Source organism: Tripterygium wilfordii, chromosome 8 (assembly GCF_013401445.1).
Source record: "Tripterygium wilfordii isolate XIE 37 chromosome 8, ASM1340144v1, whole genome shotgun sequence".
Taxonomy (NCBI): Eukaryota; Viridiplantae; Streptophyta; class Magnoliopsida; order Celastrales; family Celastraceae; genus Tripterygium; species Tripterygium wilfordii.
In genome coordinates this window covers 12,372,510-12,399,269 of record NC_052239.1, presented here as the reverse complement: position 1 = coordinate 12,399,269, position 26,760 = coordinate 12,372,510, and the positions used below count along the sequence as shown (strand labels likewise).

Here is a 26,760-nt window from a genome sequence, read left to right as displayed (position 1 = left end):
CCTCCCCTCCCCTTGTTCTTTTCTTGCCTATAAATTCCCACACACACTTAGCTCCTCCATCACCACTTCATATTTATCTCTTCCTGCAACACAAACAAATCCTCAAATAGTATTCATCACTTGATATACTAAAATGAGTCATCATAAGCAAGCAGTCTTGTCTGAGCTTGCAACCAATGATGGTCATGGTGAGAATTCATCTTACTTCGACGGATGGAAGGCCTACGACAAGAACCCTTTTCACCCCATCCACAATCCCGACGGAGTTATCCAGATGGGTCTCGCAGAAAACCAGGTAATTTTGCAGTTCAACCTTGATAGTTGATAGGATCTTTTTATCTTTCATTTTTCATATTTAAACTTGTTATTTAATTATGTTATATATTGTTTGTGTGTGTATATATATATATATATATTCCTGCAGCTTTCGCTCGATTTGGTTCAGAATTGGATAAAGAAGAATCCAAAGGCCTCCATATGCACTACTGAAGGAGTCAAAATGTTCAAAGAGCTTGCAAACTTTCAGGACTACCATGGTTTGCCTGAATTTAGAGAGGCAATAGCCAAGTTTATGGGGAGAGAGAGAGGTGGAAGAGTCATATTCGATCCCAACCGCATAGTCATGAGCGGTGGAGCCACCGGTGCAAATGAGACCATCATCTTCTGTTTGGCCGATCCAGGCGACGCTTTTCTTGTTCCCTCACCGTACTATCCCGCGTATGGTCCCCTTCTCTCTTTTTTGTTTTGCTAATTTTGGTGTTTACATATACATGTACGAAAATGATAAACATTCCATCAGCTGGTATCACAGTTATTTCAGCTACTAAGTTGGATGCATAGAATTTAAGTGAATTTGTGGGCTCAATATATCTCACAAGATACACATGAAATCACGTACGTACAACTCACGAGCTGACAATTGCTATCGTAATTGATATATGTTTATATATATGTATGTATGTACGTACGTACTTATGTTGGGAATAGTTGACTTTTCAACACTACTATATATTATTTTACTACTTATGGGGAATTTCACGGGTTAATACCACTTTTGCACACCGAAAGATAGTCAGTTTTTAAATTTACACATCATTATTTAAAATGTTTCAATTTGGTCATCCAATGATAAAATTGTTTCAACTTGGTCTCTCAACAGATTTTCTCACTTTGGGGCAGTCAAACTGCACATGTGGCACGTTGACTGTTCAAATATTGCTTACCACATGTACAGTTTGACTGACCCAAAGTAGAAAAATCTACCTTTGAAACAATTTTATTATTGGGTGACCAAATTGAAATATTTTAAATAACGATGTGTAAATTGACACACTGATTATCTTTCGATGTGTAAAAGTGGTATTAATTCAGAATTTCACTAAGCACTTATTTTTCACTATATTAAAGGTTTAATGGTTACCACATAAGTCAAACTTAGCTCACCAACCTAGACCAATTTGACTGATTATTAGGATTTAGGTAAAAAACATGCATTAATTAATTTAACTATGTTTTGGTCATGGAAGGTTAAGTCAACTACTTACAAGCTTTGGTCTTCCTTTGTAAATACTAATCTAAATTAATCCAAAAAATTAATGAAATAATTGACACTACCCATAATTTCCAGATAGTTCAAAGGGCGCGCAAGCAAATTCTTGGATGGCAACTTATTTGGAAAATTTGGAGAACTTTTATGTAGGCAAATGCTGTTTTTCTTCCAAGTAATTAGTGAATTTTAGTCATATATTGAATCAAACTCTTCATTTTCTAGTATATTCCTTGTTTGACAAAGAATAACAAACATTGGACAGTTTTACTCAAAAATGTTTTTGTTTTCCTTTTTGAATACTATTGCAGATTTGATCGAGACCTTCGATGGCGAACCAGGGTACAGATCATACCTGTAGATTGTGATAGCTCAAACAATTTTCAGATAACAAAAGAAGCACTTGAAGCAGCATATGAAAGGGCACAAAAAGCTAACATCAATGTGAAAGGATTGATCATGGTGAACCCATCAAACCCACTTGGGACAGTATTGGACAGAGACACACTAAGGAGTTTGGTCACATTTGTGAATCAAAAGAACATTCACCTTGTCTGCGACGAAATTTACGCGTCCTGTGTCTTCAGCTCCCCCGGTTTTGTAAGCGTCGCAGAGATTGTGCAAGAGATGGCTGATCGCTGCAACCGCGACCTTATTCACATTGTTTACAGTTTATCTAAGGACTTGGGTTTCCCTGGCTTTAGGGTTGGCATTGTCTATTCGTACAATAATGATGTGGTGAGTTGTGGCCGGAAAATGTCCAGCTTCGGATTAGTCTCCTCGCAAACTCAATACTTGCTAGCTGCAATGCTTTCCGACGATGAATTTGTCGACAATTTCCTCACGGAGAGCGCCAAGAGGCTCGCTAAGAGACATGGGATTATCACTAAGGGACTTGAAGAAGTTGGTATTAGTTGCTTGAAAAGCAATGCTGGTCTTTATGTTTGGATGGATTTGAGGCATCTACTTAAAGAAGAGACATTTGAAGGTGAAATGGTGTTGTGGAGAGTCATTATTGACAAAGTGAAGCTCAATGTTTCTCCGGGCTCTTCTTTTCATTGCGTCGAGCCGGGTTGGTTTAGGGTATGCTTTGCAAACATGGATGATGAAACAGTCCAAGTGGCTCTCAAGAGAATGCAAGCATTTGTTGGTGAAGGAGAGGAGCGAAAAGAGGCGCCGTTGAAGAGGCAGCGCTGGAAAGAGGATCTCAGTCTGAGCTTCTCCGCTCGGAGATTCGAGGAGGGTGTCATGTCTCCACATTCTCCAATCCCTCACTCACCCCTTGTTAGGGCAAGGAATTAAGCTCCATCTCTCTCTCTCTCTCTTTCTCTCTCACTCATGAAGGCTATGGAATAACCATTTTTTCCCATTAGTCAAGCTATATAAGCTTTTTTTTTAAGGATCTAAAATGTTGTTTGTGTGTTGGATCGTATTTATTTTCAAGTTGTCCATAGACAACTAATCTGGGGAAGAAGTTGTAATTGTGCTATCTGTCTGTTTTCATGTTCCCGATTTCTAAATTGTAATGCTTCACAATGACGCTCAATTGGCTCTTTTTGATAAGTACAATTGTTTCTATAATATTTATCTCCTTAAAACTAGGATTATAAAAGTTATCGACAAAATCGAACGTTGGGTTAACCGACCAAGTGGTCAGATTTGGTCAAAAAATTTACATATTTATTTGTAGAACCCATCGAAAATCTAAAAAATTGAGAATAACCAACCAACTGGTTGGTGAAATTTATGTCAAAAAATTGAAAAAAAAAATCGATCATTATCACCCTTACTTAGAATAATCTTCACCATGATTATACATAATATTAGTTTTTAAAATAATTAGAGTTTTCTTTTTCACTTCTCGTTCTATATAACATTGCAATCTCATTCATTCTTATGCCCACTATAAAGAGATATTTTACAAGTTACTAATATATGCCATAGCTAATGCATTAAACAAACATCTCATTATGATATATATATATATATATATATATATATATATATATATATATATATATATATATATATATATATATACGTCAAAAATAGGCCCGACCCTACTAGACGAATCAGTTAGTCAGACCAAGTTCTTCCTTCCTGATCGGTTGCCTTCCTTTCTGCACAATAAGCAAACGTAAGCTTCGGTAGGGCCCCGAGGGTGTGCTCGGGGGGACCTCTCCGACGCTCAAGTCAGTACGGTACTAAACTTGGGAGGATGGCTCGCTATTTGGAGCTCTGCCTCTTGCTCAGTAAGTAAATTTGAGTGCAGGAGTTAGCCTCTTTACCTGAGAATGGAGGTCCCCTTTTTATATGCGCCTGAGCAGTTTGAGTTGTAGTAGGTGTCAGACTCTCTCTCATTGGTTTGCTAGAGGGTCTTTCGGAGGGTAAATTCCCTATGTATCCCTCTCCAAAAAAGAGTAGGCCTCTGCCTGGGAGTTAATGTCCTGTTTGGACTCTTCCTTGGTAAAATGACCTTAGTAAGGTATGGCCGAACCTTACTACCTAGGTCAGATGGGACAAACCACATCGGTAGGAAGGAGTGTCTTAGGAAGGTCGGTCATGACCTTCCTACCACGCGGTCCAGACATCTTACTCTAATGAACAACCGAAGTAGTGCCTTCAATCTTGTAGTTCGGCCTCTTCTTGGTCATACCGAAGTAGCTACTTCAATCATACCGAAGTAGGAACTTTGGCTGCTGATTGATCTTGGCATTGCTGTTACTTATGTGTCACATGTCCAACTTTTATTGGTGGGGTAATTTTGGTATTATCATATGCCCCCTACACTCTCATCGATACGTCTTTTGGCGAATTGATGGGAGGGTAATTATAGCCTGTATTTATCTCAATGTAGCTTGAGATTCACGACCTTTTACTCTCTATTTTAACGAGCCTTTCCGCGCTATTTTTTATTTTTCCGTCTAAGTGGCGACGTGCCTTCAACTGGGATGACCTAGCTTGGTTACTTTCCTCTGCGTGTCTCCTTGGCCATTCTTTTGAGACTTGTGTATTTTAACCAAGTCATTTGTTCTGAGGAGACTTTATCAGGGGGAAGAGCTTCTCTGGCTGGGTCTTTTCCCTTCCTTCATCTTTCTCTGTTATGAGCACATGAATGACCGAACTGACCTGGAGGGCCGAACAGGTCTAGTTGGCCGAGCTGACCTAGTTGGCCACGCTAACCTAGTTGGCCGAACTGACCCAGTGGGATCACTTGGTCCTCTGAGTTGGACTTATGATTTTTTACAAATCTTTTGGGGCGACTGACCTATTTGGCCGAACCGACCTATTTTGACTGAGCTAGTCTAGGTGGGACACTTTGGTCTTATTTTGGACTTGGAAAATTTTTACAAGTCTTTTGGGCAGACTGACCTTACCGAGCTGAACTACCCTAGATGGGACACTTTGGTCCTATTTTGAGACTTAGAATTTTTCTAAGCCATTTTGGCCGAAGTGACCCTTTGGGCTAAAGCGACATAGGTTGGCCGAAGTGGGCTGAAGCGACCTAGGTTGGCCGAAGTGGCTTAGTTTGGCCAAAGTGGCCTAGGTTAGCCGAAGCGACCTAGGTGGGCCGAAGCGGCCTAGGTTGGCTGAAGTGACCTAATTGGCCGAAGCGTCATAGGTTGACCGAAGCAACCTAGTTTGGACGAAGCGGTAGGTTGGCCAAAGCGTCCTAGGTTGGACGAAGCGGCCTAGGTTGGCCGAAGCGTCATAGGTGGGCCGAAGCGGCCTAGGTTGGCTGAAACGTCTTAGATTGGACAAAGCGGCCTAGGTGGAATGAAGCGGCCTACTTGGATGAAGAGGCCTAGGTGGGTCGAAGTGGCCTACGTGGGACCTCTTTAGTCCTTTTTGGGACTTAGAATTTTTCTAAGCCATTTTGGCCGAAGTGACCCTTTGGGCCAAAACGACCTAGGTTGGCCGAAGCGACCTAGGTGGGCCGAAGCGGCCAAATTGGCTGAAGTGTCCTAGGTTGGACAAAGCGACCTTGGTGGGCCGAAGTGGCCTAGGTCGGACCTCTTTAATCCTTTTTTGAACTTGGAATTTTTCCCAAGTCTTTTGGGCCATACTGGCCTAAGTGGGACACTTCAGTCCTGATTTGGACATAGAATTTTTCTAAGTCATTTTGGCCGAAGTGACCGTTTAGGCCGAAGCGACCTAGGTGGGTCGAAGCGGCCTAGGTTAGCTGAAACGTCCTAGATTGGACGAAGCGGCCTAGGTTGGCCGAAGCGTCCTAGATTGGACAAAGCAGCCTTGGTGGGCCGAAGTGTCCTACGTGGGACCTCTTTAGTCCTTTTTGAGACTTCGAATTTTTCTAAGCCATTTTGGCCGAAGCGACCTACGTTGGCCGAAGCGAACTAGGTGGGCCGAAGCGGCCAAATTGGCTGAAGTGTCCTAGGTTGGACAAAGCGACCTTGGTGGGCCGAAGTGGCCTAGGTCGGACCTCTTTAATCCTTTTTTGAACTTGGAATTTTTCCCAAGTCTTTTGGGCCATACTGGCCTAAGTGGGACACTTCAGTCCTGATTTGGACATAGAATTTTTCTAAGTCATTTTGGTCGAAGTGACCGTTTAGGCCGAAGCGACCTAGGTGGGTCGAAGCGGCCTAGGTTAGCTGAAACGTCCTAGATTGGACGGAGCGGCCTAGGTTGGCCGAAGCGTCCTAGATTGGACGAAGCAGCCTTGGTGGGCCGAAGTGTCCTACGTGGGACCTTTTTAGTCCTTTTTGGGACTTCGAATTTTTCTAAGCCATTTTGGCCCAAGCGACCTACGTTGGCCGAAGCGAACTAGGTGGGCCGAAGCGGCCAAATTGGCTGAAGTGTCCTAGGTTGGACAAAGCGACCTTGGTGGGCCGAAGTGGCCTAGGTCGGACCTCTTTAATCCTTTTTTGAACTTGGAATTTTTCCCAAGTCTTTTGGGCCATACTGGCCTAAGTGGGACACTTGGGTCCTGATTTGGACTTGAAATTTTCACAAGTCTTTTGGGCCGAACTGGCCTAAGTGGGACACTTCGGTCCTGATTTGGACTTTGAATTTTCACAAGTCTTTTGGGCCGAACTGGCCTAAGTGGGACACTTCGGTCCTGATTTGGACTTTGAATTTTCACACATATGCCCCCCGGACCGAGGAAGAGTATGCCCGCTCTGGTTCTATGTTGGTAAGAGGAGTCATCTGTTGCCAAGGAGGATTCCTTGTTGAGTAAAATTCTTTGCCGAGGAGGTCTCTTTCCTTCTGTCTGGCAATTGAAAGGCCGTATTGGAGCAAGTTAAACCGGGAGGACGAACTAGTTCGTGCTATACCAGGAGGGAGGCCGAACTGGTGGTGTGCTCTATTTGGTGGCTGAACTAGTGTGTGTTCAACTGGTATGTGCTCTATCAGGTGGCCAAATTGGTGAGCGCTGAACTAGTAGGCTGAAGTAGTGCATGCTATCCCAGGTGGCCGAACTAGTGAACACTAAACTAGTAGGCCGATCTAGTTCCGCATCCGACAATTTGTTGATGAAGATTTTTTTTTTCAATGAGGTACATTTTCTTCTTTCTATTTGGTAATTTTCTTGAGGTAGATTTTTTGAGGAGGAAATGTTCATTTTTCTCTGAGGAGATCTTCCTTCTATTTTGAGGAGACCTTCCTTATATGAGGAATTTTTCATTCTCTTCTGATGAGGTCATCATTCTTTCGAGGAGACTTTCTTTCTTCTGAGGTGATCTTCCTTCTGAAGGAGACCTTCTTCATTCTCTAAGGAGGTTTACCTTCTTCCGAGGAGACTTTCTTCCTTCTCTGAGGAGGTCTACCTTCTTTCGAGTAGACCTTAATTCTTTTGAGGAAATATTACTTCTGTGAGGAAGCCTTCTTCCTTCTCTAAGGAGGTCCACCTTCTTCCGATGAGACATTCCTTCTTTTGAGGATGTATTCCTTCATCCGATGAGACATTCCTTCTTTTGAGAAGGTCTTCCTTATTTGAGGAGACATTCATTCTCTTCTAAGGAGATCTTCCTTCTATGAGGAGACCTTCTTCCCTCTCTAAGGAGGTCTATCTTCTTCCGAGAAGATCTTCATTCTTCTGAGGAGATATTCCTTCTAAAAGGAGACCTTCTTCCTTCTTTAAGGAGGTCCACCTTCTTCCGAGGAGACATTCATTCTTCTAAGGAGATCTTCCTTCTATGAGGAGACCTTCTTCCCTCTCTAAGGAGGTATACCTTCTTCCGAGGAGATCTTCTTCCTTCTCTAAGGAGGTCTACCTTCTTCCGAGGAGACTTCCATTCTTCTGAGGAGATCTTCCTTCTCGAAGGAGGTCTACCTTCTTACGAGGTGACCTTCATTCTTTTGAGGAGATCTACCTTCCGTGAGGAGATCTTCCTTCTATTTTCTAAGGAGGTCTACCTTCTTCCGAGGAGACCTTCATTAGTCGGAGGAGATATTTCTTCTGTGAGGAGACTTTCTTCCTTCTCTAAGGAGGTCTACCTTCTTCCGAGGAGACCTTCATTCTTCTAAGGAGATCTTCCTTCCGTGAGGAGACCTTCTTACTTCTCTAAAGAGGTCTACCTTCTTTCGAGGAGATCTTCTTCCTTCTCTAAGGAGGTCTACCTTCTTCCGAGGAGAATTCCATTCTTCTGAGGAGATCTTCCTTCTCGAAGGAGGTCTACCTTCTTACGAGGTGACCTTCATTCTTTTGAGGAGATCTACCTTCCGTGAGGAGATCTTCCTTCTCTTTTCTAAGGAGGTCTACCTTCTTCCGAGGAGACCTTCATTCATCTGAAGTATCGTTGTTTCTTCTTGGTCTAACTTTGTGAGTATCTTTTGGGAAGTTTACTTTCCTTCCCACAGACGGCGCCAAACTGATGACGTCAAAAATAGGCCCGACCCTACTAGACGAATCAGTTAGTCAGACCAAGTTCTTCCTTCCTGATCGGTTGCCTTCCTTTCTGCACAATAAGCAAACGTAAGCTTCGGTAGGGCCCCGAGGGTGTGCTCGGGGGGACCTCTCTGACGCTCAAGTCAGTACGGTACTAAACTTGGGAGGATGGCTCGCTATTTGGAGCTCTGCCTCTTGCTCAGTAAGTAAATTTGAGTGCAGGAGTTAGCCTCTTTACCTGAGAATGGAGGTCCCCTTTTTATATGCGCCTGAGCAGTTTGAGTTGTAGTAGGTGTCAGACTCTCTCTCATTGGTTTGCTAGAGGGTCTTTCGGAGGGTAAATTCCCTATGTATCCCTCTCCAAAAAAGAGTAGGCCTCTGCCTGGGAGTTAATGTCCTGTTTGGACTCTTCCTTGGTAAACTGACCTTAGTAAGGTATGGCCGAACCTTACTACCTAGGTCAGATGGGACAAACCACATCGGTAGGAAGGAATGTCTTAGGAAGGTCGGTCATGACCTTCCTCCCACGCGGTCCAGACATCTTACTCTAATGAACGACCGAAGTAGTGCCTTCAATCCTGTAGTTCGGCCTCTTCTTGGTCATACCGAAGTAGCTACTTCAATCATACCGAAGTAGGAACTTTGGCTGCTGATTGATCTTGGCATAGCTGTTACTTATGTGTCACATGTCCAACTTTTATTGGTGGGGTAATTTTGGTATTATCAATATATATATATACACATATACATATACATATATATATATAGCGACTCTCCTATGCGCAGACGTGTATTTTGTAAACTTTGCGGGCTTCCAACATGGATTGTCCGAAAACGAAAATGACTTATATATTATGACATGCATTCCAAGCCATATATTAAAGGCAACTATGTGCATCCATGACGTGTCACAATGCCAAACTGTGAAATTCCAAGTCATGTCATCGACGGAAATAATATTCAAATGTTAATGGAATGATACCTATGTTAATAGACACTTATCTAATGAATATATTTTGTGGTCATCCATAAAAAAGAAGATCTTTATTATTTTATTGTTTGGAGCTCTTTAGTTAGAGATGGGTTGACAAAAAAATCAATTCTGAGTTGGACAACAACACGTGTTTATGAAATATTTACATATCCGGACCTTAATCCGGATTGAATTTCGAACGTACTTAATTGACCAAATCTGGATTGGTTTAAATGCAGACAAATAAATCGGATAATAACCTAATCTGGGTTAAGGTCCGGACAAGTAAATTGGAGAAGATTTCTGTGTTTGGACCTAGATTTCGGACATATACTTATGTTCATACTTGATTTAATCTGGGTCGGGACAAATTTTATCATCTACATCGGACAAAGTATGTCACCCCTAGTTATATATGGAATACAAAAAAGCATGAAATCGTCTATTTTGTTGTTGAACAGGTCAAATATTGGATCGGATATGCACTACAATGAGAGGTTAAAAAGTTGTTTGTCTTTTTTGTATTGCTGATGAGACACAGTGTCCCCCCAACACCATTTTTGTTTCACACAAATCTGGTTGTGTTTTGGCTGATGTGAAGACTCCAATATTGCATCAATAATGTCCTTGGTCATACCTGATCTCTAAGAAGAAGATGATGATTATATATTTTGTCTGGTGAGTTGGGGTTTAGTCATTATGTTGTTGATGTATGGCATCTAATGAAAGCTTGTTTATTTACCTTGTATGGATGAAACATATGGATTTCCTAAAAATTTACTTTGTTCCATATTTTCACCAGGATTGGATCGGAAGAGATGCACCAATCACGGCAGCAAATGCATGTATAATTCTCTAATTATTATATATAGATGATTGACTTCGATTATGATAGGGATCACAATAAGTGGTATCCCTGGTATCCCAGTTGCTGAACTGTATATACAAGATTTTATATGCATAATGTGAAGTGTGTAATTTTACATGAGTCTTGTACGTCTTAACTAAATAACTGAGATAATTATAATATCAAATGCTGAGATGTTTATGTTTATCATTTTCGGATTTATAATAGTTGATGAGCATGCACATCATCTCTTATTACTAGACACGAGTCTATCAATGGAAGGGATTGTTGGCCCCAAAATTTCACAAACATATAGGACAAAAATATTGGAATTTATGTTTCTACGTACACCATGACTCTGTGTTCTCAATTCTCATGTATATATCCACTACAATATTTATTTGACTTTTTTTATTTATTGATTATGATCTTATCCAATACATGGGCATTGCTTGCACGTTTGCTCTAAAGATTTTGCTAACGGATGTTGGACAGTAGTAGTACTGTAGTCTCAGTCATCAGTTTCAAGATATAAATCCGCAAATTATATTAACTTACGTACCTCAATCTCATCTTTAATTTAAAACATGTTATCACTTTTGAAAACACTTAAAAAATAGAGTGCACAAATTATTAAGTTGCGGACGTCCGCACTTTATACACACACATGAAAAAGGGGTAGACATCTTGCTTGAATGCATGTTCTTCATTTCTTGGTTATGGTAATCAAAGGCTTCAATTAATTGATTTTTATCTTGAGAAATATTTGAAAGAAAGTATTTAACAATTTTTTTCCACACGCAGATGATCATATGATCCATCTACAATGGGCCTCACAAATCGCTAAAACTATAAAGAAAGTAGGATTAAAAATATGGGAAAATTTCAAGCCCGATACCTTTAAGGAGTCTTTTGGATATATAGGTCCACTCAAAAAATACATGGACACATAAGTACTTATGAAAATGTCAATTACATCACTCTCCGTTATGTATCAGTTCATGTTACTGTTTAACATGAAAGAAAAAGTCTCAAATCCAGACGATTCCGACGATGGTTCTCTACATTACAACCGTCGTTAGACTCCTCTCATTGAAACGCACAGTGCGACGGTGGTGAATGTGGAGGTGCAATAGTGGTGGAGGAGGGACGGTGGCGGTGGCTTTGGCGGAGATAGAGGCGGACATATGCAAGGGTGGAGATGGAGGTAAACGTGATAATGATGAAGATGGAGAGTAGGTGTCTTAGACTTAGGTATTTTTATGTCCATGCCTATTAAAGAAGAAGGGAAAATGTGAAATTATGTAATTATTATTTTCTAAAAGAGGTATTTATTTAAAAAAAATGAATTTTTGTTAGACCTATGTGTCCAATATTTGTCAAGCGAGCATGAACGACATTTTCCGTGAATAAAATTGTTCATGATAGATGAATAATTCCCATTTTAGTACACGAGCAAAGGTAAAAAAGACAAACAAATCGATTTTCAATTATCTCATTTTTTAAAAATTTCTTTTAATAATTATGAAGAGGTTTGAACTATGAACCTATGACCTAATTATGTTGACGGGATTCAATTACTTCCAACTGTTGATATTTGTATATATTTAAAAGAGTTTTATGTGTGTTGAACATGAGTTGAAAGGTAGGACAGTAGTTAAGGTTTTGGAAATTATGTCCTAAACTCAAGTTTTGGGAATTGTATCCTAGACTCAAGTTCCAATCTTACTATATTATATTGGTAGTCCTTGTCGTACATAACCAAGCATCCCTAGATATTCATAATTATTTTTCTTTTCTTAATCGAAACTTCAAAACATTTTATCTCTCAAAATACATGTTAAATTTCTAAAAAAAATACGTATTCAAAATCAGCATGTAGGGTTCGTTTGATAGAAAATTTTGACAGTAACATATATTGTAGTATATATTGTCTACAATATATGCTGGTAATAAATAGTAACATATATGGTTCATGTAATGCTGGTAGATGTTTGGTTGTGTTTTTGTTGATAGCATATCAGTGTTAAAATTGTTGTGACAAATTATGTGCAGGGGTATTATGCAATCCAGTGGTAACATATTCAAATAAATAGGAAAATACATAACAAATAATTTAAAATATTAATAAAAACATTGAAATTTATTTTAAGATTTTTATTTATAATATTAATAATGAAAGTATCATTATCTCGGCTAGGACATAACATTAATTTACTAATTAATTTTTATTTATAATATTAATAATAAAAGTCCCATTATCTCGGTGAGCACATGACATTAATTTATTATATTAATAATAAAAGTTCAATAATCTTAATAATAGAAGTCCAAATAATATAAGGACATAATAGAAAACACACTCAAAATGGTTTGAGAATTGTTCAATTTGGAACAATTCCAAAATGACAATAAAATGGTCTTGGAGTACTCAAAAATTGTCTAGGAATTCTAACCCAAAAAATTTTGTTTGGTGAGTCAAAACAATATATTGTACCAAACAATATATTGTTGTGTAAAATTATTGCCCAAACAAGCCCGTAAAACACTTTTCAAGAAAATCCATTGTCGATATTTTTCGTCTAGTCATACTTTATTACACTATATGAATAATAAAAACACGAGCATTTATTACATTATATCGGTCTCTTATTAAATTGTTTCACACTCTTATTATATTATCTAGGCCACCTATTATATTATTTTTTCAATAAACCAAACTTTTTTCAAATTGTTTTTATAGGAGCGTCCAAATTGTTTGTGGTAAGCTAAACTCGTCGGAATCGAGCTCAGGATAGTAAGACAAGACGGAATCTGCTCTCAGTGTCACCGAAAAACAAAAATTTAGTAAGATCCAAGTCGGGGATTTTCTGACGACTGTGCATAGACCTTTATGACATTGTTTTGACATTTTATTACGTTGTTTCAGCCTTTATTGCACTGTTGTAGACTCTTTATTTTCATATATATCTAGCTGGCAAGATTATGGATAAATAGTTGTATGGAAGTTTAGCATTTTCGATATTATATATATCAAAAGATGGGTGGTTCTGATTTTTTGGTCAATAAAAAATTCTTGCGATTCTTGGTGATCTTGTATGCAAAGAGCATTCATCATAGAGAATCTATGTTGTTTTATCCCGGGGCGCCGTTGCTATTCACTACTAGCACAATTCAGAGGCAGAGCCACGAAATCGTCTTAAAGAGAGCGATCTAGTTCGTGACTCAGCTATCATCTCAAACTTGGTTCCATTTTTCTTATTTGCATAATTTTGAGATAATATTAATCAATTTTTGTGGTAGTACTTCAATACACCAGCTCATATCCTTGTAGGGCTACAAATTAGCCGAGGGGTGGTTGTGCTCGCGAACTGGCCCGATTGAACCTCCAATTAGTGTCCGTTTGAGAAGGTAAACAAACGAGTTTGAACATATTTTTTAATCCCGATAGATAAACTAGTCAAGCTCGAACAACCGTGTATTCAGTTATGTTCGCGAACAAGCTCGTTTATTTTGTTCGCGAATAAGTTTGGTTAAGTGCTCTAAAAATATTTGTTTAGCGTTCGTGAACAAGCTTGTGCACTCCAAAAAAAACACGTATATTATTAAGCATATTCCTTTGATAAATTTGTTCATGAACATGCTCGTTAAACTCCTGAACAAACTCGTTCATATTATTAATCGAACCATGCAACGTCGAACATGCCTTTGAATTGAACATAAAATCTCAAGCTCGTCTAATTAAAGCTCAGATTGAGCTTGAACTCGCTAAAAACATTAAGGAACGAGCTCGAAAAGGCAAAGCTCAGCTCAACTCGGCTCATTTACAGTCCTATAACCCTGATAACGTTAAAAAAAAAGAAGTTCAGAGCCGGATCTGATAGTTCTTTAGGACTTCAACTAGAACAATTAAGGTCCTAGGTTCGAGTATACTCTCAGTCTCTCTCGTTATTAGCAATAAAAATGGTGATTTATCAATAACTAAAAAAGGAAAAGAAAAAGGTGGCTACAATATAAAAGTTGTTTGAATGTGAAAAGGTAAAAGGGAACCATCAATTTTGACAAAATTAATTTTTGTTTGGAAGCATAAACATTTTCTTAATTTGAAGCCCCCTTGTATTCCAAGGCTTGTAAGGGATTTGAAGAGATTGGTTGTATATTACCCATTTTTGTATACTAGTCTTGTCTTGTGTTTGTAATTGAGATACCAAACTACTGGGATATCTATCATTACTGTAACCAAATTATAATATAAACAAGTATAGCCATTAAGTGAGGTCAGATCAAACAAATTATAATATAAACAAGCATAAACAAGTATAGATTGGTAACCTAACCCTATTCATGTATGGTTGGTTGTTGTTGCTGACTTGAGACATTACAATTGAAGGAATATGACCCTTCAATTGCTATGAAACACACATGCAGCATAGAGAGAAACAAATTGTTGAAGGAATATGTATGATTCAAATGTGACCCACCAATATCATAATGACTTCCCAGACCTGTTGAGTTTCTTGCTTTTCAGCTGCCTCTGTCCCATCCCATGCACCCTCCCTACGTCTGAAAGGGCCATTGGATTTGGACCCTCAATTGAAAAGCACAAAAATTGATAGTCATATTGTTCATGACTAAAGAACAACTTGAAGAGCTACTAGTGTTTAAGACCCAACGGAGAGAACTCATCATGTCAGCTTCTCCAATCACATTATTCAGAACAGAAGCTCCTTGTTCACAATGGATTCAAACTTTGTACATGTCATGCTCTTGTAGGGTGCATCAATGTACAGGCAAGAGAAAGTCTATACATATGATATTCATTTTGGCAAAAATGAATTGACTACACAACTTAAACTAGTCGAATATATAGAGATCAATCAACTATAACATATTGTTCAGGCAAAACTGATTGATTCTTGTTAATTTAAAGGTAATTGTTGTATTCAAAGTGAATTCAAGAATATACACAACAACAACACATATATGTAAATAGATCAATGAGGCATCACCAAATATATACAATACCTCCCATTCCACTTGGATGTTGCCTCCTACGCGCCTTTGCAGGCACTGATCATAAGAGCTTAATCAGAATTCGGAACATAAGAGAATCACGGCCTGCCTGTTTAACAAATAACACAGGGATTTGGATTCTCTTCCATACTCTGGTCATAGTAATAACTGGTCATGTGAGGATTGTATGCTCTGTAGGCCTTGACTAGTTCCAAAACAGGATCTGGTACTGGTGGCTGCTCTTTCTTCTTCTGTTCTTCTTTCTTCTCTTCCTCCTTTTTGGGTTCTTCCTTACTGGGTTCTTCTTTCTTGGCTTCCTCCTTCTTGGGTTCGTCTTCTTTCTTTGCTTCTTCCTTCTTTGGTTCTTCTTTCTTCTCGGGCTCTTTTGCTGGTCCTATTGAGACTATGTCTGTTTGCCAATATTTGCGCAACTTGCTAACTACATTCACCGGATCAACTGACCCAATTACTGTCAATTTCTTCTCTTTCATGTCCATGGAGATCGAATCGATTCCTAAATAAATCAAATAACTAAAACTCATTAAGCAACATAAGAACAAAAGGAGAAAAGCAAATCCATTTTTCAATGATAGGCAGAAAATAAGAGACACCCTTTGATTGGGTAAAGTTTAACAGCTACTGTATAAGATTTTGTTCATCAACTTTGGCAAGGATTCATTTCAGGAGAAATAGAAAAAGAAACAAGAAAAGAACTTTAATTCAAATAAAAGGAACCAAAATCCAATTGGTAACAGTCAAAACATGAATTTTCAATCTAAGCAAATACAATATTAAGACAAAATTGTTATACCAGAAAGAGTAGAGACAGTCTTGAGAGCCTTCTGCTTGCCTTTGTCATCATGTAAATCCAACTTTAATACAACCTTCTGCATAAACAAATTCAACAGATCCACATCAAACCAATCAGGCTACATAAAAGCAGCACATACACAAATACATGTTGTTTTTTTTTCTTTTAGTATTAGAACATTTTGACAAAACACGGAAATAGTCAGAGAAAGCAAAGGTGAATGAACAAAATCAAGTTTAAGGATGCAAACTCAGAATCAACCAAGCCTTTAATAATCTTTCAATCAGAGAAGCAAACTAGACTACACTGAACTAATATCCCAAAATCTTGCTTTACACAGGAAAAGTGTGATTTATAAAGAGACCTTTACAATACACATGATCTATTCGACTAAATGCCTGAACCAAGAATCAAAAAATGGATATCCAAGTAGTATGCCTTTAATTCCTAAACCATCACAAAAAAAAAAAAGACAGAGAAAGTCCAGCTCGGTAAATGAGTAGGTCCTAAGTGGGAAACAAACCTTCATTGGTGGATTGCCTTTACAGAGATTCTGTGCGCAGATCGAAAACAGAGAGGAGAAGGTTAGAGAGAGTCGGGAGATAAGACCGAATAGGGAGTATTAATGCTGTTTCTTGAAAAGAAGTATAAAATAAAGGAAGAGAGAGACAAAATCGAATCATTCGGTGTTAATGATGCTGAGGCGTAAGCAAACTTGAAAATGACTTGGATCATGCAGGATTAGGTCTTGGAGGGATGCTCGGGTGTGTACGGTAGTTTTTTTAAATTATAAATTTATGATAGTCGGTCTAAAGTATCTAACTATATTTTAATTCGAAACAAAAATTAAATTTATTGTGTTCGAAATATCAAATGATGAAGTAAACACATAGAAAATTCATGTATACACTCATGCCTCTAGTGAGACTTGAACCTTAGTTCACAACAAGGTGTGTAATCTTTCGTCCCGTCAATTGCCACGCAAGTGAGAAGTTTGTGGGAACCACAACAAGCCGACCACATATGTGTAATGACATAATAAAACTCGTAATATTCCATAATTTTGATTAGATGTTCAAGATTCGATTCCAATAAAAAACATATTTGTGAGTGATATTTAAAATAAAAAAAAAAAGAAAAAAGATATGCAATAGTTTTATCAATGCAGGTCTTGAAATTGTGATCACCACCACAATTGATGCTGATGAAAAGCAATATTGCATTATTGAAGGTCCCCCTCATTCTTGTTATTACGTATCAACGTATGTGGTCATAATAATTGTTCTTTTAGATTTTATACGTATAGAAATCTAAATTGCTTAAAGTGGTCTTCAACCAAAAAAGACAAGGTTCAATATTAATTTCTTTGAAAAAGATAAAAATCACGGCAATTGGAATCCCAATTATATTAGTCGTTAAGGTGTCTACATGCACATCAAATCTTATGCATACACCTCAACAACTAAGATAATTGAGAAATAGCTCAGTTGTTAAGATCCGTAACACTTCTGATGATAAAGCAATTGGCCCAGCTAAGTTTTAACATATCCCAAATTGATCAAAAGCTTCTAAAGAAGTTATTTGACCCAACTTTATACATTTGATATTAAATTCAAGGGTGGATCATGTCTTTGGGCTATAATAGCAGATTAGAGCAACTCCAGTAATAAAAACTATATCAAGCACTTCAAAATCATTCTCTCTCTTCTACTCTCTCCTACGTGGCATAACTTAATTGGGTGAGTGGGTCCCACAATATACACTATTCATCAACACTTCATATTCATCTTCTTTATTTTCTCTCTCTTACTTTTTATCATCTCTTTCTTATTTTTCATCATCTCTCTTCCTTTTCATCACCTCTCTCTTCCTTTTTATCATCTCTTTCTTCCTTTTCATCATCTTTCTTCATTATTCATCAACTATATACATACTTCATATTTCAAGTGTCATTTTTAACAACAACCTATATTTCAAGTGTCATTATCAAGAAAGTGTGTTTTCAAGTGTTCATTTTCTTCCATTGTAGAACTTTAGCATTCTAAATTTTCCATAAAGTTCACTTTTCAACACTTGAAAATGTGTTATCAAGTGTCCATTGGACATACTCTTAGCAGTCGTATACATCCAAAAAAGTGTAGTAACCCTATCATGATGCAACAGCCTAGCCGACCTACGTACTTTCAACTGACAGCCAAAGAGTGGACTTGTATGGTTCACATTTTTAATATTATCTACCATTCAATTCAATCAAAACACGATAAAAAAAAATACCAGTCAATTCAATCAACTCAGACGAGCTACAGTAGGGTGTTTTTTTTTTTCCCTTTCATTTATCCAGTTGAAAACATTATATTATTGTTGGAGTTCATGTAGAGTTGTAGTCAATAAAGTCAAGTAGTCATTAGATCAAATACATTATAGATGTAAATGAAAAGTAGTTTCAATGTATGCTGGTTGAACATAGATTAACGTAAGCAAAAGAGTGTTGTTAGAGAGAAATAAGCTTGAGCGATTCCAAAATTAGCTTGAGCGAAAACAAAAGCAATTCTAGGATGTTAGTCGTTTGAGCGAGAACAGAAAATAGAATCGTTATATAGTTTAGAGATCAAGCTGCCTGAACGATTTCAAAAAGTGCTTGAGCGATTTTGCCATTAGACACACCTTTTGAGTTCTTTTTTTTTTCGACAGACATGTATTTGTTCAAACATTATGTATAATATACATGATCTGTCAACATTTACATAACATCTGCATCACATTTGCATAACAAAAAATATTGTCATTATTGTTTCCTTCAGGGTAAAAGTTTTATCCTAGGAGATTGTTGTTTGACTATCAGAAGCAATTATGGGGGACAAATGAATATTGAAGAGATAATGTTTAATGCTTAACTTGATCATTTACGTGTACTCAATTCGATTTCCTACAAACAGTTTCTATTTCTATACTATTATGGTTTGGATTTCTCTTTCATTTTTGTTACTATATTATATATGATAAAATACAATAATTTGTTAAGCAAATTCATTATACTTCATGGGCCCCAACATTATAGTCAACGTACAACATTTTTAAGATTGATTTGTGATATTTTTATAATTGAATTTGTTTGACGACAAACAGAAATGTCAAACGAGATAACAAACAGTGGGAACAATTTGACAAATGTCCCAAGGGTCACTATGGTTGTTCCAATATCACTCTATATCATAGTTTTAAAAATCGTACCGTGTCTCAAACCGTGTTGACTAAAAGTTTGAGATTTTCGAGATTCAACCGAAACAACAAAGGTTCAACCGTTGATATAAAAATATAACTCATGTATATGTATATGAATTATACATAACTCATGTCCATATATGGTGGCCTAAGAATCCCGCCACATTGTGTATTAAATAATCTAATTAGTTTTAATATATAATAAAACAAATATAGTCTATACTCCTACGCTAACTAAGCCTCTTTCTCATGGAGAAAAATCAGAGAAATTCAATGGTGCAGATTTCAAGAGATGATAATAAAAAATATTATTTTATCTCATTATCTTGAATTTGACCAAGTTCCTTTATGCAGACGAGCCAAAACTTGATGTGGCCGAAAATAATATGCAAATTGAGACTACTATAAATACTTGGAAACATTTAGATTTCCCATGCAGGAAGAATTACATCCTCAACAGATTCAACAACATCGTATATATTGTTTAAAGTCCAATCCAAACGGCTAAGAAATTATGGTAATCCTTAGAGATTAAATATAAGGCAGAAGATGTCGGCTCAAAGAAGTTTGTGGTTGGTAAATTTATGGATTATAAGATGGTTGATACGAAGAAAGTGATTAATCAAGTACAAGATCTTCAAGTAATTAGTCATAAAATTCATGCTAAATATATGATTCTTAGTGAATCATTCCAAGTTGTTGCAATCATTGAAAATTTGCCACCAACTTGAAAAGATTTCAAGAACTATCTTAAGCATAAAACACAAAGAGGTGAAACTTGAAGATTTAATTGTACGATTGCGAATATAGGAAGATAATCGTGATTTTTATAAAGGAACAAGTTACAATGAAGCAAAAGCTAATATTGTAAAGCAACCTTACAATTCTGAAAATAAGACAAGGAAGTACAATGAAAAAGTCTCTAAGAGTGACAATTTCAAGAGTTTTAAAGGCAAGTGCTACGTGTGTGACAAAGTAAGACATTATTTTTCCCAATTTCGTGTCATATAGGATTTCTATGATGTGTTATTTGGGTGCAACACATGCATTTTCAGACCTCGGTTTCACTTAAAGGACAAAAGGAGTATTTTCCATATGGACACGAAATTGGGAAAAATAATTTAAGGATGAAAATAAAATCGTTGTATAGTTGAGGGGGAAAAAATTACATTTTGCCTAAATGCTTATAGATGTCTATTTGAGCCCATAACCCCAAATATTTTTTATTTTATTATGGGTCTCGGCCTAATTACATTTTTTTGTGATCGAGTAAAGGGAACCTTTTTAACACAATTAACTTAACGTTGATCCCTGCCAGGCACCATCTAAACGACGAGGATAGGTCGCAAGCTTGACATCTCTTTTGGTTTTTGACTTGGTCGTTCAAACACCAGTACCGAATATCCCCAACAAACCTCGCGAAATCACTACCTAAAACCCCTAATTTTGCCATACATGAAACCAAAACCCCCATTTTCCAAGCCATTCTCTCATTTTTGCTTCTTTCTCAGCCCCGATTCTCGCATCATTCCCATCCCGAAAACCGAATTTCTAGGGTCTCATGGATGATAACAAAGAAAAAGTTCGTGACCTCACCGTTTCGATCCCTAAAACGTCGAATTCGTATCACTTGATCCCAAATCCGTCGTTGAATCAATCTTCATGGCTTGAAATTCGACTCTTTTATGTCCGGATTGCTCCTTGCGTGATGGACAGCGTTCCCGATCACCTCACGCTCTGCCATTTCCGTCGCGAGATCGGCGTTTCTCTTGAAATCAATGGTTCCTATATCCCCGCTGCAGATTCAGCCTCCCTCACACTCCGTCGCGATCGCCTCAACAAGGATTACCCCGAGGTTACTTATGTGAGCACAGATGGCGTACGTGTTACGGGCAGTATCGAATTTGAGGTGTTGGAGAACGAGGACATGATTCTCTGCGGTTCTTTGGAGAGGATGGAGTCTACGTGGGGGAATGGGACCGTGGGATTGGAGATTGATTCAAGAACTGGTTGGAGTATGGATTGCTATATGACCGCAGGCATTGGGGCTGGCAGTTCAGCGTTTTTTCAGCCGAGGCTGGGGGTATCTGCACCTGCAATTGAGATTTATATCGCTGGGTGCTGTGGCGGTGTGCCTGTGATATTAACAAAGACGATCCAGGTAAGTCCAAGGAGAAAAGGTTTGAGGCATGGGACGCTTGATGCGATTCCTGAGGATGAGGAGTTTGGGAGGGAGCAGAAGGGTGGAAATGTACTGGTTCGCCACAGCAAAGTGCAGGTAGTTTTCAGTTTCATAACACTTTTATCATCTCTTGTGTTCTGCATTATTAATATGATGGGTTTAGATGCTAGAAATACTTTTTTTAACTTGGTTGACTAATTAGAGATGTGAATTCAGATTGAAAGATATAAGTGCTTTGGAGAATAAGATCTCTTTTGTTTAGAAAAGTTTGATTGATTTGGTGATCAATATGTTAATACGTGAAATTAAGGCAGCTGGAGCTCTGTGCTCTTGTTGTGAACCAATTGTTGACTGTTGAGAACACTGGTGATGACAAATAAAAAAAAAATGATATTCCAGCACTGTTATGTTAATTTTCAATTATTGTGAAATTCAATTTCGGTAGGGTGCAACATTAAAGTAAAGATGCTATTTAATATACAATTTTTTTCCAGTAATTCAATCTCTGTTTCTTTGTTGTACATTATTAGGATAAGATTGATTTTGTTTCTGTTTAAAAAATGATTAGGAGGAGAACGACACTACATGTTTTGTTTCTTGGCTTCTTGGTATTCTAGTTCCTCCTCCTAGGCCCTAGCATAGTAGTATTACACCACTATGACTTTTAAATAACCTTCCTACGTTACCATTATCAGTTTGAAAGATTCCAAAGAAAATAAATCTCAACAAATGACAAACCTGATTGACTAGGTATGTGACAAGTCAAAAACTCAAAACCACTCTACTCTTATCTTAACTCGGAATTCATTTTCAAATCTTAGTGCAAATGGCCTGCTCAACCTGCTGTTGTTTTGTCTCTCGTAGGCGGCCCTGGAGTTGAAATTATTAGGATATGAATTTTGTAAGGTTTGATTTAAATTCGTATTATCTACTGGTGATGGAATTTGCAAGGTCAACGTGTTTTCTTTGGAACTTTGTCGGAGTAGCCGGGAGGTTCATATGCATTTTCTTAGTCATAGTTAGTTTATGAGTTCTTAACTTCTTATTATTTAGTCTTCAACTCGAAATTACTAATATGATTACAAATAGGGGTTGTGTATGGATTTGTCAATATCAAGATGCTATCTTATTTTGTGAGGTTTTTGCGCTCTTGTTTTTTGTAAGGTTTTCTGGTACTAGGTCTTTAATATACTCTGGAATTGTGCTTAGCTAGAGTATTCCACCCCCCCCCCCCCCCCCCCCCCCCCCCCACCAAATAATTTTTGTAAAGCACCCAGAGAGGTGCAAGCACATTTACAGAGAGCCACTGTTAATAGCCTCCAACAGTATAATCAAGCTTTAAGCTTAAAACAGTTTATGGTGAATATCTCTTTTTGGAGGTCTTAACTTTGTTGAAAACTCGGTTGTTTCTTTCTTTCCATATCAACCGCATTGTTACCATGGGAACTGCATGAATAAGTTTCCTTTTAGATCTGCTTGACTGAGGAGACTGCAAGCTTGAAGTTCACCTTCCATTGTGCCCCTAATTACCTAGTTAATCCCTACATGATTCTAAACATTACCCCGTAAATTCCTAGACCATTAGCAGTGTGCAACATGTGGGGAATGGACATCAGTTTGGCATTGATTGCATCGGTGAACCAAATTATATCCTCTTTGTTTAAGATTGTCCATTGTCAAAATTCTGCCCCAAGTAGTTTACCAGCAAAAAAAGTCAACCTAGGGGGAGCATTAGGCTTCCAGACACAATGCCATACCCAGTGTGGATCACCAAACTACAAGTTTCTTCTCAAAGTTCCCTATAGTATTCTTCTATTTCTCGTTTTCTTTTCATACCCTTACCCTTACCCTATCCCTAAATTCTCTATTTTGAAACCTTAATCTGCCAAGAGAAGCATCTGTAGGACAGATATGCAAACTGGTCAGGTGCTGCCCTAGATTCTCACATCAGCAAAAGTTCTCATGCTTCCTTCCTTCTCATCCTTTATTCCTTTTGGCTCCAGCCAGCTTCATATGATAATAATCCCCACATGCAAGACCTTCGCCACTGGTATTGCTTCATATCGATGAACTAATAGGGAGAAGATTCTTGGTCATTCTACGATTCTTTCCTTCTACACTAGCCAACCAGTAGCTAAGGGCACAAACTGCAAGATCATCCTGCTTGATTTGTTCTTGCCCGGGAAACTCTAGGCTCTGAGCTCTGAGCACAAATCAATGCTGATAAATGATAACCCAATTGATACTGATAAGAGAAGGTGAAACAAAACTGATGGTTTACATGTTTCAGCTTTGGCAAAAATGGTAGAAAAATAATGATTGAATAAAGAATTCTGCGAGATTAACTTTCAGTAGCTATTGACTGAAAAAGTCATGCTTGCTTGTTTATATGTTTATATATTACTTGTTTCTATTGCTTTATGGAATGCCCTATTCCATATTGCGGCTAATATCTGTTATAAGAAAATAAGCAGAGGTCTTCCTCATTATTCAAAGTCCATTATTATTATTATTATTCATTTGGTGAAATGCCAGATCAGTCATCTGAGGATCAAAGTCCATTATTCAAAACAAAAAGAAATAGAACCTCCATCTAGTATTTCATGGGAATTGAATTTTAGCGATAAATTTTAGCAATGAATGCAGGTTATCAAAAGTCATGAATACCTAGACCTTAAGGAGAAGCCACTGCATGTTGCCTCATATGCTTTTATCTTTCCATTATTATTTTAAACTCCATGCTTTTTCTGAGATTGTGATTTAGTTTTGAAGTACATATGGAGCCAACTTTCAGATTATGACAAGCGGTGGATCAAATAGTATATGTAAATTTGCAAAGTGTGAAGCTGAATAGCTCATTGCTACATTTGCTTGTATTTGTATGGTTACTCTTAGCTTCCCTGGTCTTGACTGATTGATGTGATTATTCAGATAACAGAAACAGATGCAGACACTGATGCTTATGACATGGCCGGAAAAATTGGAAACAGCTACTATTCGGAAGAGATGTACACTGGTGAGGATGGCCAACTCTCATGGTTCAATGCTGGTGTTAGAGTTGGTGTTGGAATTGGCCTAGGGATGTGCCTTGGGGTTGGGATTGGTGTTGGACTGCTCATGCGTTCGTATCAAGCAACTACCCGAAATTTCAGGAGGAGGTTTTTGTGAGTTGACTCTTTCCATTTTGGGATTTTGCTAATCTGGTTCTATGTAGAGGGAATGAAGTCTTCCACCATTTGGTGACAAAGGCATGAAGAGTTCAACATTGTGGCCAAAGAGGTAACATAGAAGGGCCAATCAGGCAATCAATTAAAGCGCACTTTTTGGTGATGGATGGAGGCTGTACAGTGTTCTTTTTTTATTAAGATTTCCCTGGATAGAAATCTTACGTGAGGAGTTGCTGAAAGTCTCCCATCTCGGTTCAATGATCATTGAAAATAAAAGGTGGATATCTCGTGTGTGATTCAATCTTTGGACCCGGAGTATTCAGAACTGGAACATATTAAGGCGCTTTTGTTACGACCACTCGTTGGAGAGTTCACTTGTTCGGAGGCCGGAATGAGCTTCTGTGGTGCACGAGTCTCTCATGAAGGTGTATCCATCTTTTTTTTGATGTAGAAAATTTTGGCTTACCTTTCGTCCTTTGGGCTGTTTTATTATGTTTTGTTGTGCTCTTGTTTCTTCCCCCCACCCTCTTCTCTTTGAAGGTTTTCTTTTATTAAATTTATTCTTTTTTATAGAATAATGTATTTATTGTCGTTATCTCTATGCGGCACTCATGAAATAAGTGAACCGTTACAATTACGGGGGATGGGAGAGGCTCAAACTCACATTAGCCAATCAGCTGGAAAAGTGTATTTCTAGATATGGTTGAAATTGTTTGTTTGAAACAACTTAGTTATTTTGTCTCAAAAAGGATGCAACTAATTCATTAGTATAAAGGTTTGATGATCAAATTATTGCATTCCCAATACAGTTCACTTCGAAAATTAGCCAAGCCATGTGGAATGGGGGGCTACAATTCTCCTTCAAAAAATCATGTTAAATCATGATTTTTTTTTTGTGTGAAAATGATGTATTAGAGTTTATAAGTTACAAATTATTTCAGGGTTTAGAGTTTAGGTTTTAGGGTTTAAGATTTAGGGTTTAGGGTTTAATTTTAGAGTTTAGGATTTAGAGTTTAGGATTTAAGGTTTAGGGTTTAATTTTAGGGTGTAGGGTTAGAATTTAGTATTTTAGAGAAAAATTTCCTCAAAAATCTATCATATTCCAACATTATGAAACACCAAAAATACCCAATCAAATATTTTAATTCATGATTTAACAGAGTTTTGGGAGAGAATTGGAGCTCTCCCATCCCTTTAAAGGCGAGCTGGGGCTACAATTTTTTTAGTTATAATTTGTTACAATTTACCCTCTCCCAAAATCATAATTTTTTTTTCTTTGAAAATGACATATTAAAGTTTAGGAGTTATGATTTAGTGTTTAGGATTTAGAGTTTAGGTTTTCGGATTTATGGTGTTTTTTTGGACTTAGGTTTTATCCAAAAAAAAGTTTGGATTTTTTTTTCCATATCTACTATATTCTAAACATTATTAGCACATAAAATATTCATTGTTTATTTAAATCATGATTTAACATGATTTAACCCGATGACTGCTGGTTGCTGGAGATCTTCTATTATTGGCTTGGGTGGAGATACAGCCTCTAATTTTGTTGATTGGATTTCAGGTGTGTTTCATAATTCTTGCCTAGACTTGGTGCACCTGGTATGCATGGTGTTGTGGGGTTTGTGGAGAAACAGAAATGAAATTGTATGGAATAATAAGAGACAAACCGTTTCCCAAGTGTTGAATTTAGCAAGCTCCTTCCGTTTCCAATGGCAATCTGCCCAAGTTCTTCCCAATGGTGATCAGCTGCCATTGATGGATGAAGGGGTGGTTTGCTGACAAAAACCAAGTGTTGGCTGGTTGAAGTGTAATGTGGACGGTGCTTTATTCCAGGCTCAAAATAAATTGGGGTTCGGCTGGGTGTTACGTGATGGTTTGGGTCAAATGCAGGCTGCTGGTAGTGGTGCTTTGAGAGGGTTTTTGGATGCTAGGTTGGCTGAAGCTTTAAGCTTTCGTGAGGCCCTTCGGTGGTTAAGAGATAATGCTATTTCCAATGTTATTATTGAGTCTGATGCGCTGATCATCGTGCAGGCTATGAAGTCTTCATGTTTGGATAGCTCTTACATTGGCGTTATCATTGATGATTGCAAATCTCTTTTGAAGGAGATAAACAACTATAGGATTTCCCAATACCTCTGTAATTTCCTCT

At 37.8% G+C, this 26,760-nt stretch overlaps 3 protein-coding genes across 5 annotated transcripts; 2 read left to right on the top strand and 1 right to left on the bottom strand.

The window, feature by feature from the left end:
• LOC120004434 (1-aminocyclopropane-1-carboxylate synthase-like) lies at positions 1-3,109 on the top strand. The gene is made up of 3 exons (XM_038853785.1): positions 1-295; positions 425-717; positions 1,858-3,109. Exons 1-3 carry the CDS (start codon positions 134-136, stop codon positions 2,846-2,848), a joined length of 1,446 nt encoding a protein of 481 aa, XP_038709713.1. The 5' UTR covers positions 1-133; the 3' UTR covers positions 2,849-3,109.
• An 11,885-nt stretch (positions 3,110-14,994) lies between these two features.
• On the bottom strand, positions 14,995-16,762 carry LOC120004270 (heavy metal-associated isoprenylated plant protein 39-like). Of its 2 annotated transcripts, none has more exons than XM_038853561.1 (3): positions 16,561-16,762; positions 16,038-16,113; positions 14,995-15,757 (listed from the first exon to the last, which is right to left on the bottom strand). In XM_038853561.1, the coding sequence occupies exon 3, from the start codon at positions 15,721-15,723 to the stop codon at positions 15,340-15,342; it is 384 nt and encodes a 127-aa protein (XP_038709489.1). In that variant the 5' UTR covers positions 15,724-15,757; positions 16,038-16,113; positions 16,561-16,762; the 3' UTR covers positions 14,995-15,339. The 2 variants fall into 2 exon arrangements, with proteins under 2 accessions (XP_038709489.1, XP_038709488.1); XM_038853560.1 differs by having other exon boundaries at positions 15,024-15,740; positions 16,561-16,749.
• A 3,816-nt stretch (positions 16,763-20,578) lies between these two features.
• Positions 20,579-26,760, top strand: LOC120003235 (uncharacterized protein At1g01500-like). Of its 2 annotated transcripts, XR_005469314.1 has the most exons (3): positions 20,579-21,537; positions 24,373-25,033; positions 26,173-26,760. XR_005469314.1 is itself a non-coding variant. In XM_038852124.1 (2 exons), exons 1-2 carry the CDS (start codon positions 20,821-20,823, stop codon positions 24,607-24,609), a joined length of 954 nt encoding a protein of 317 aa, XP_038708052.1. In that variant the 5' UTR covers positions 20,579-20,820; the 3' UTR covers positions 24,610-25,131. The 2 variants fall into 2 exon arrangements, 1 of the variants encoding a protein (XP_038708052.1); XM_038852124.1 differs by lacking the exon at positions 26,173-26,760 and having other exon boundaries at positions 24,373-25,131.

What these genes read in the sequence shown, in the direction of transcription:
- LOC120004434 (XM_038853785.1), top strand. Translation starts at nt 134, where the DNA reads ATGAGTCATCATAAGCAAGCAGTCTTGTCTGAGCTTGCAACCAATGAT. An exon ending in TGGGTCTCGCAGAAAACCAG is followed by an intron (nt 296 to 424) that starts GTAATTTTGCAG and finishes ATATTCCTGCAG; the next exon opens with CTTTCGCTCGATTTGGTTCA. An exon ending in CCCTCACCGTACTATCCCGC is followed by an intron (nt 718 to 1,857) that starts GTATGGTCCCCT and finishes ATACTATTGCAG; the next exon opens with ATTTGATCGAGACCTTCGAT.
- LOC120004270 (XM_038853560.1), bottom strand. An exon ending in GACTGTCTCTACTCTTTCTG is followed by an intron (nt 15,741 to 16,037) that starts GTATAACAATTT and finishes TGATTTATTTAG; the next exon opens with GAATCGATTCGATCTCCATG.
- LOC120003235 (XM_038852124.1), top strand. Translation starts at nt 20,821, where the DNA reads ATGGATGATAACAAAGAAAAAGTTCGTGACCTCACCGTTTCGATCCCT. An exon ending in TTCGCCACAGCAAAGTGCAG is followed by an intron (nt 21,538 to 24,372) that starts GTAGTTTTCAGT and finishes GTGATTATTCAG; the next exon opens with ATAACAGAAACAGATGCAGA.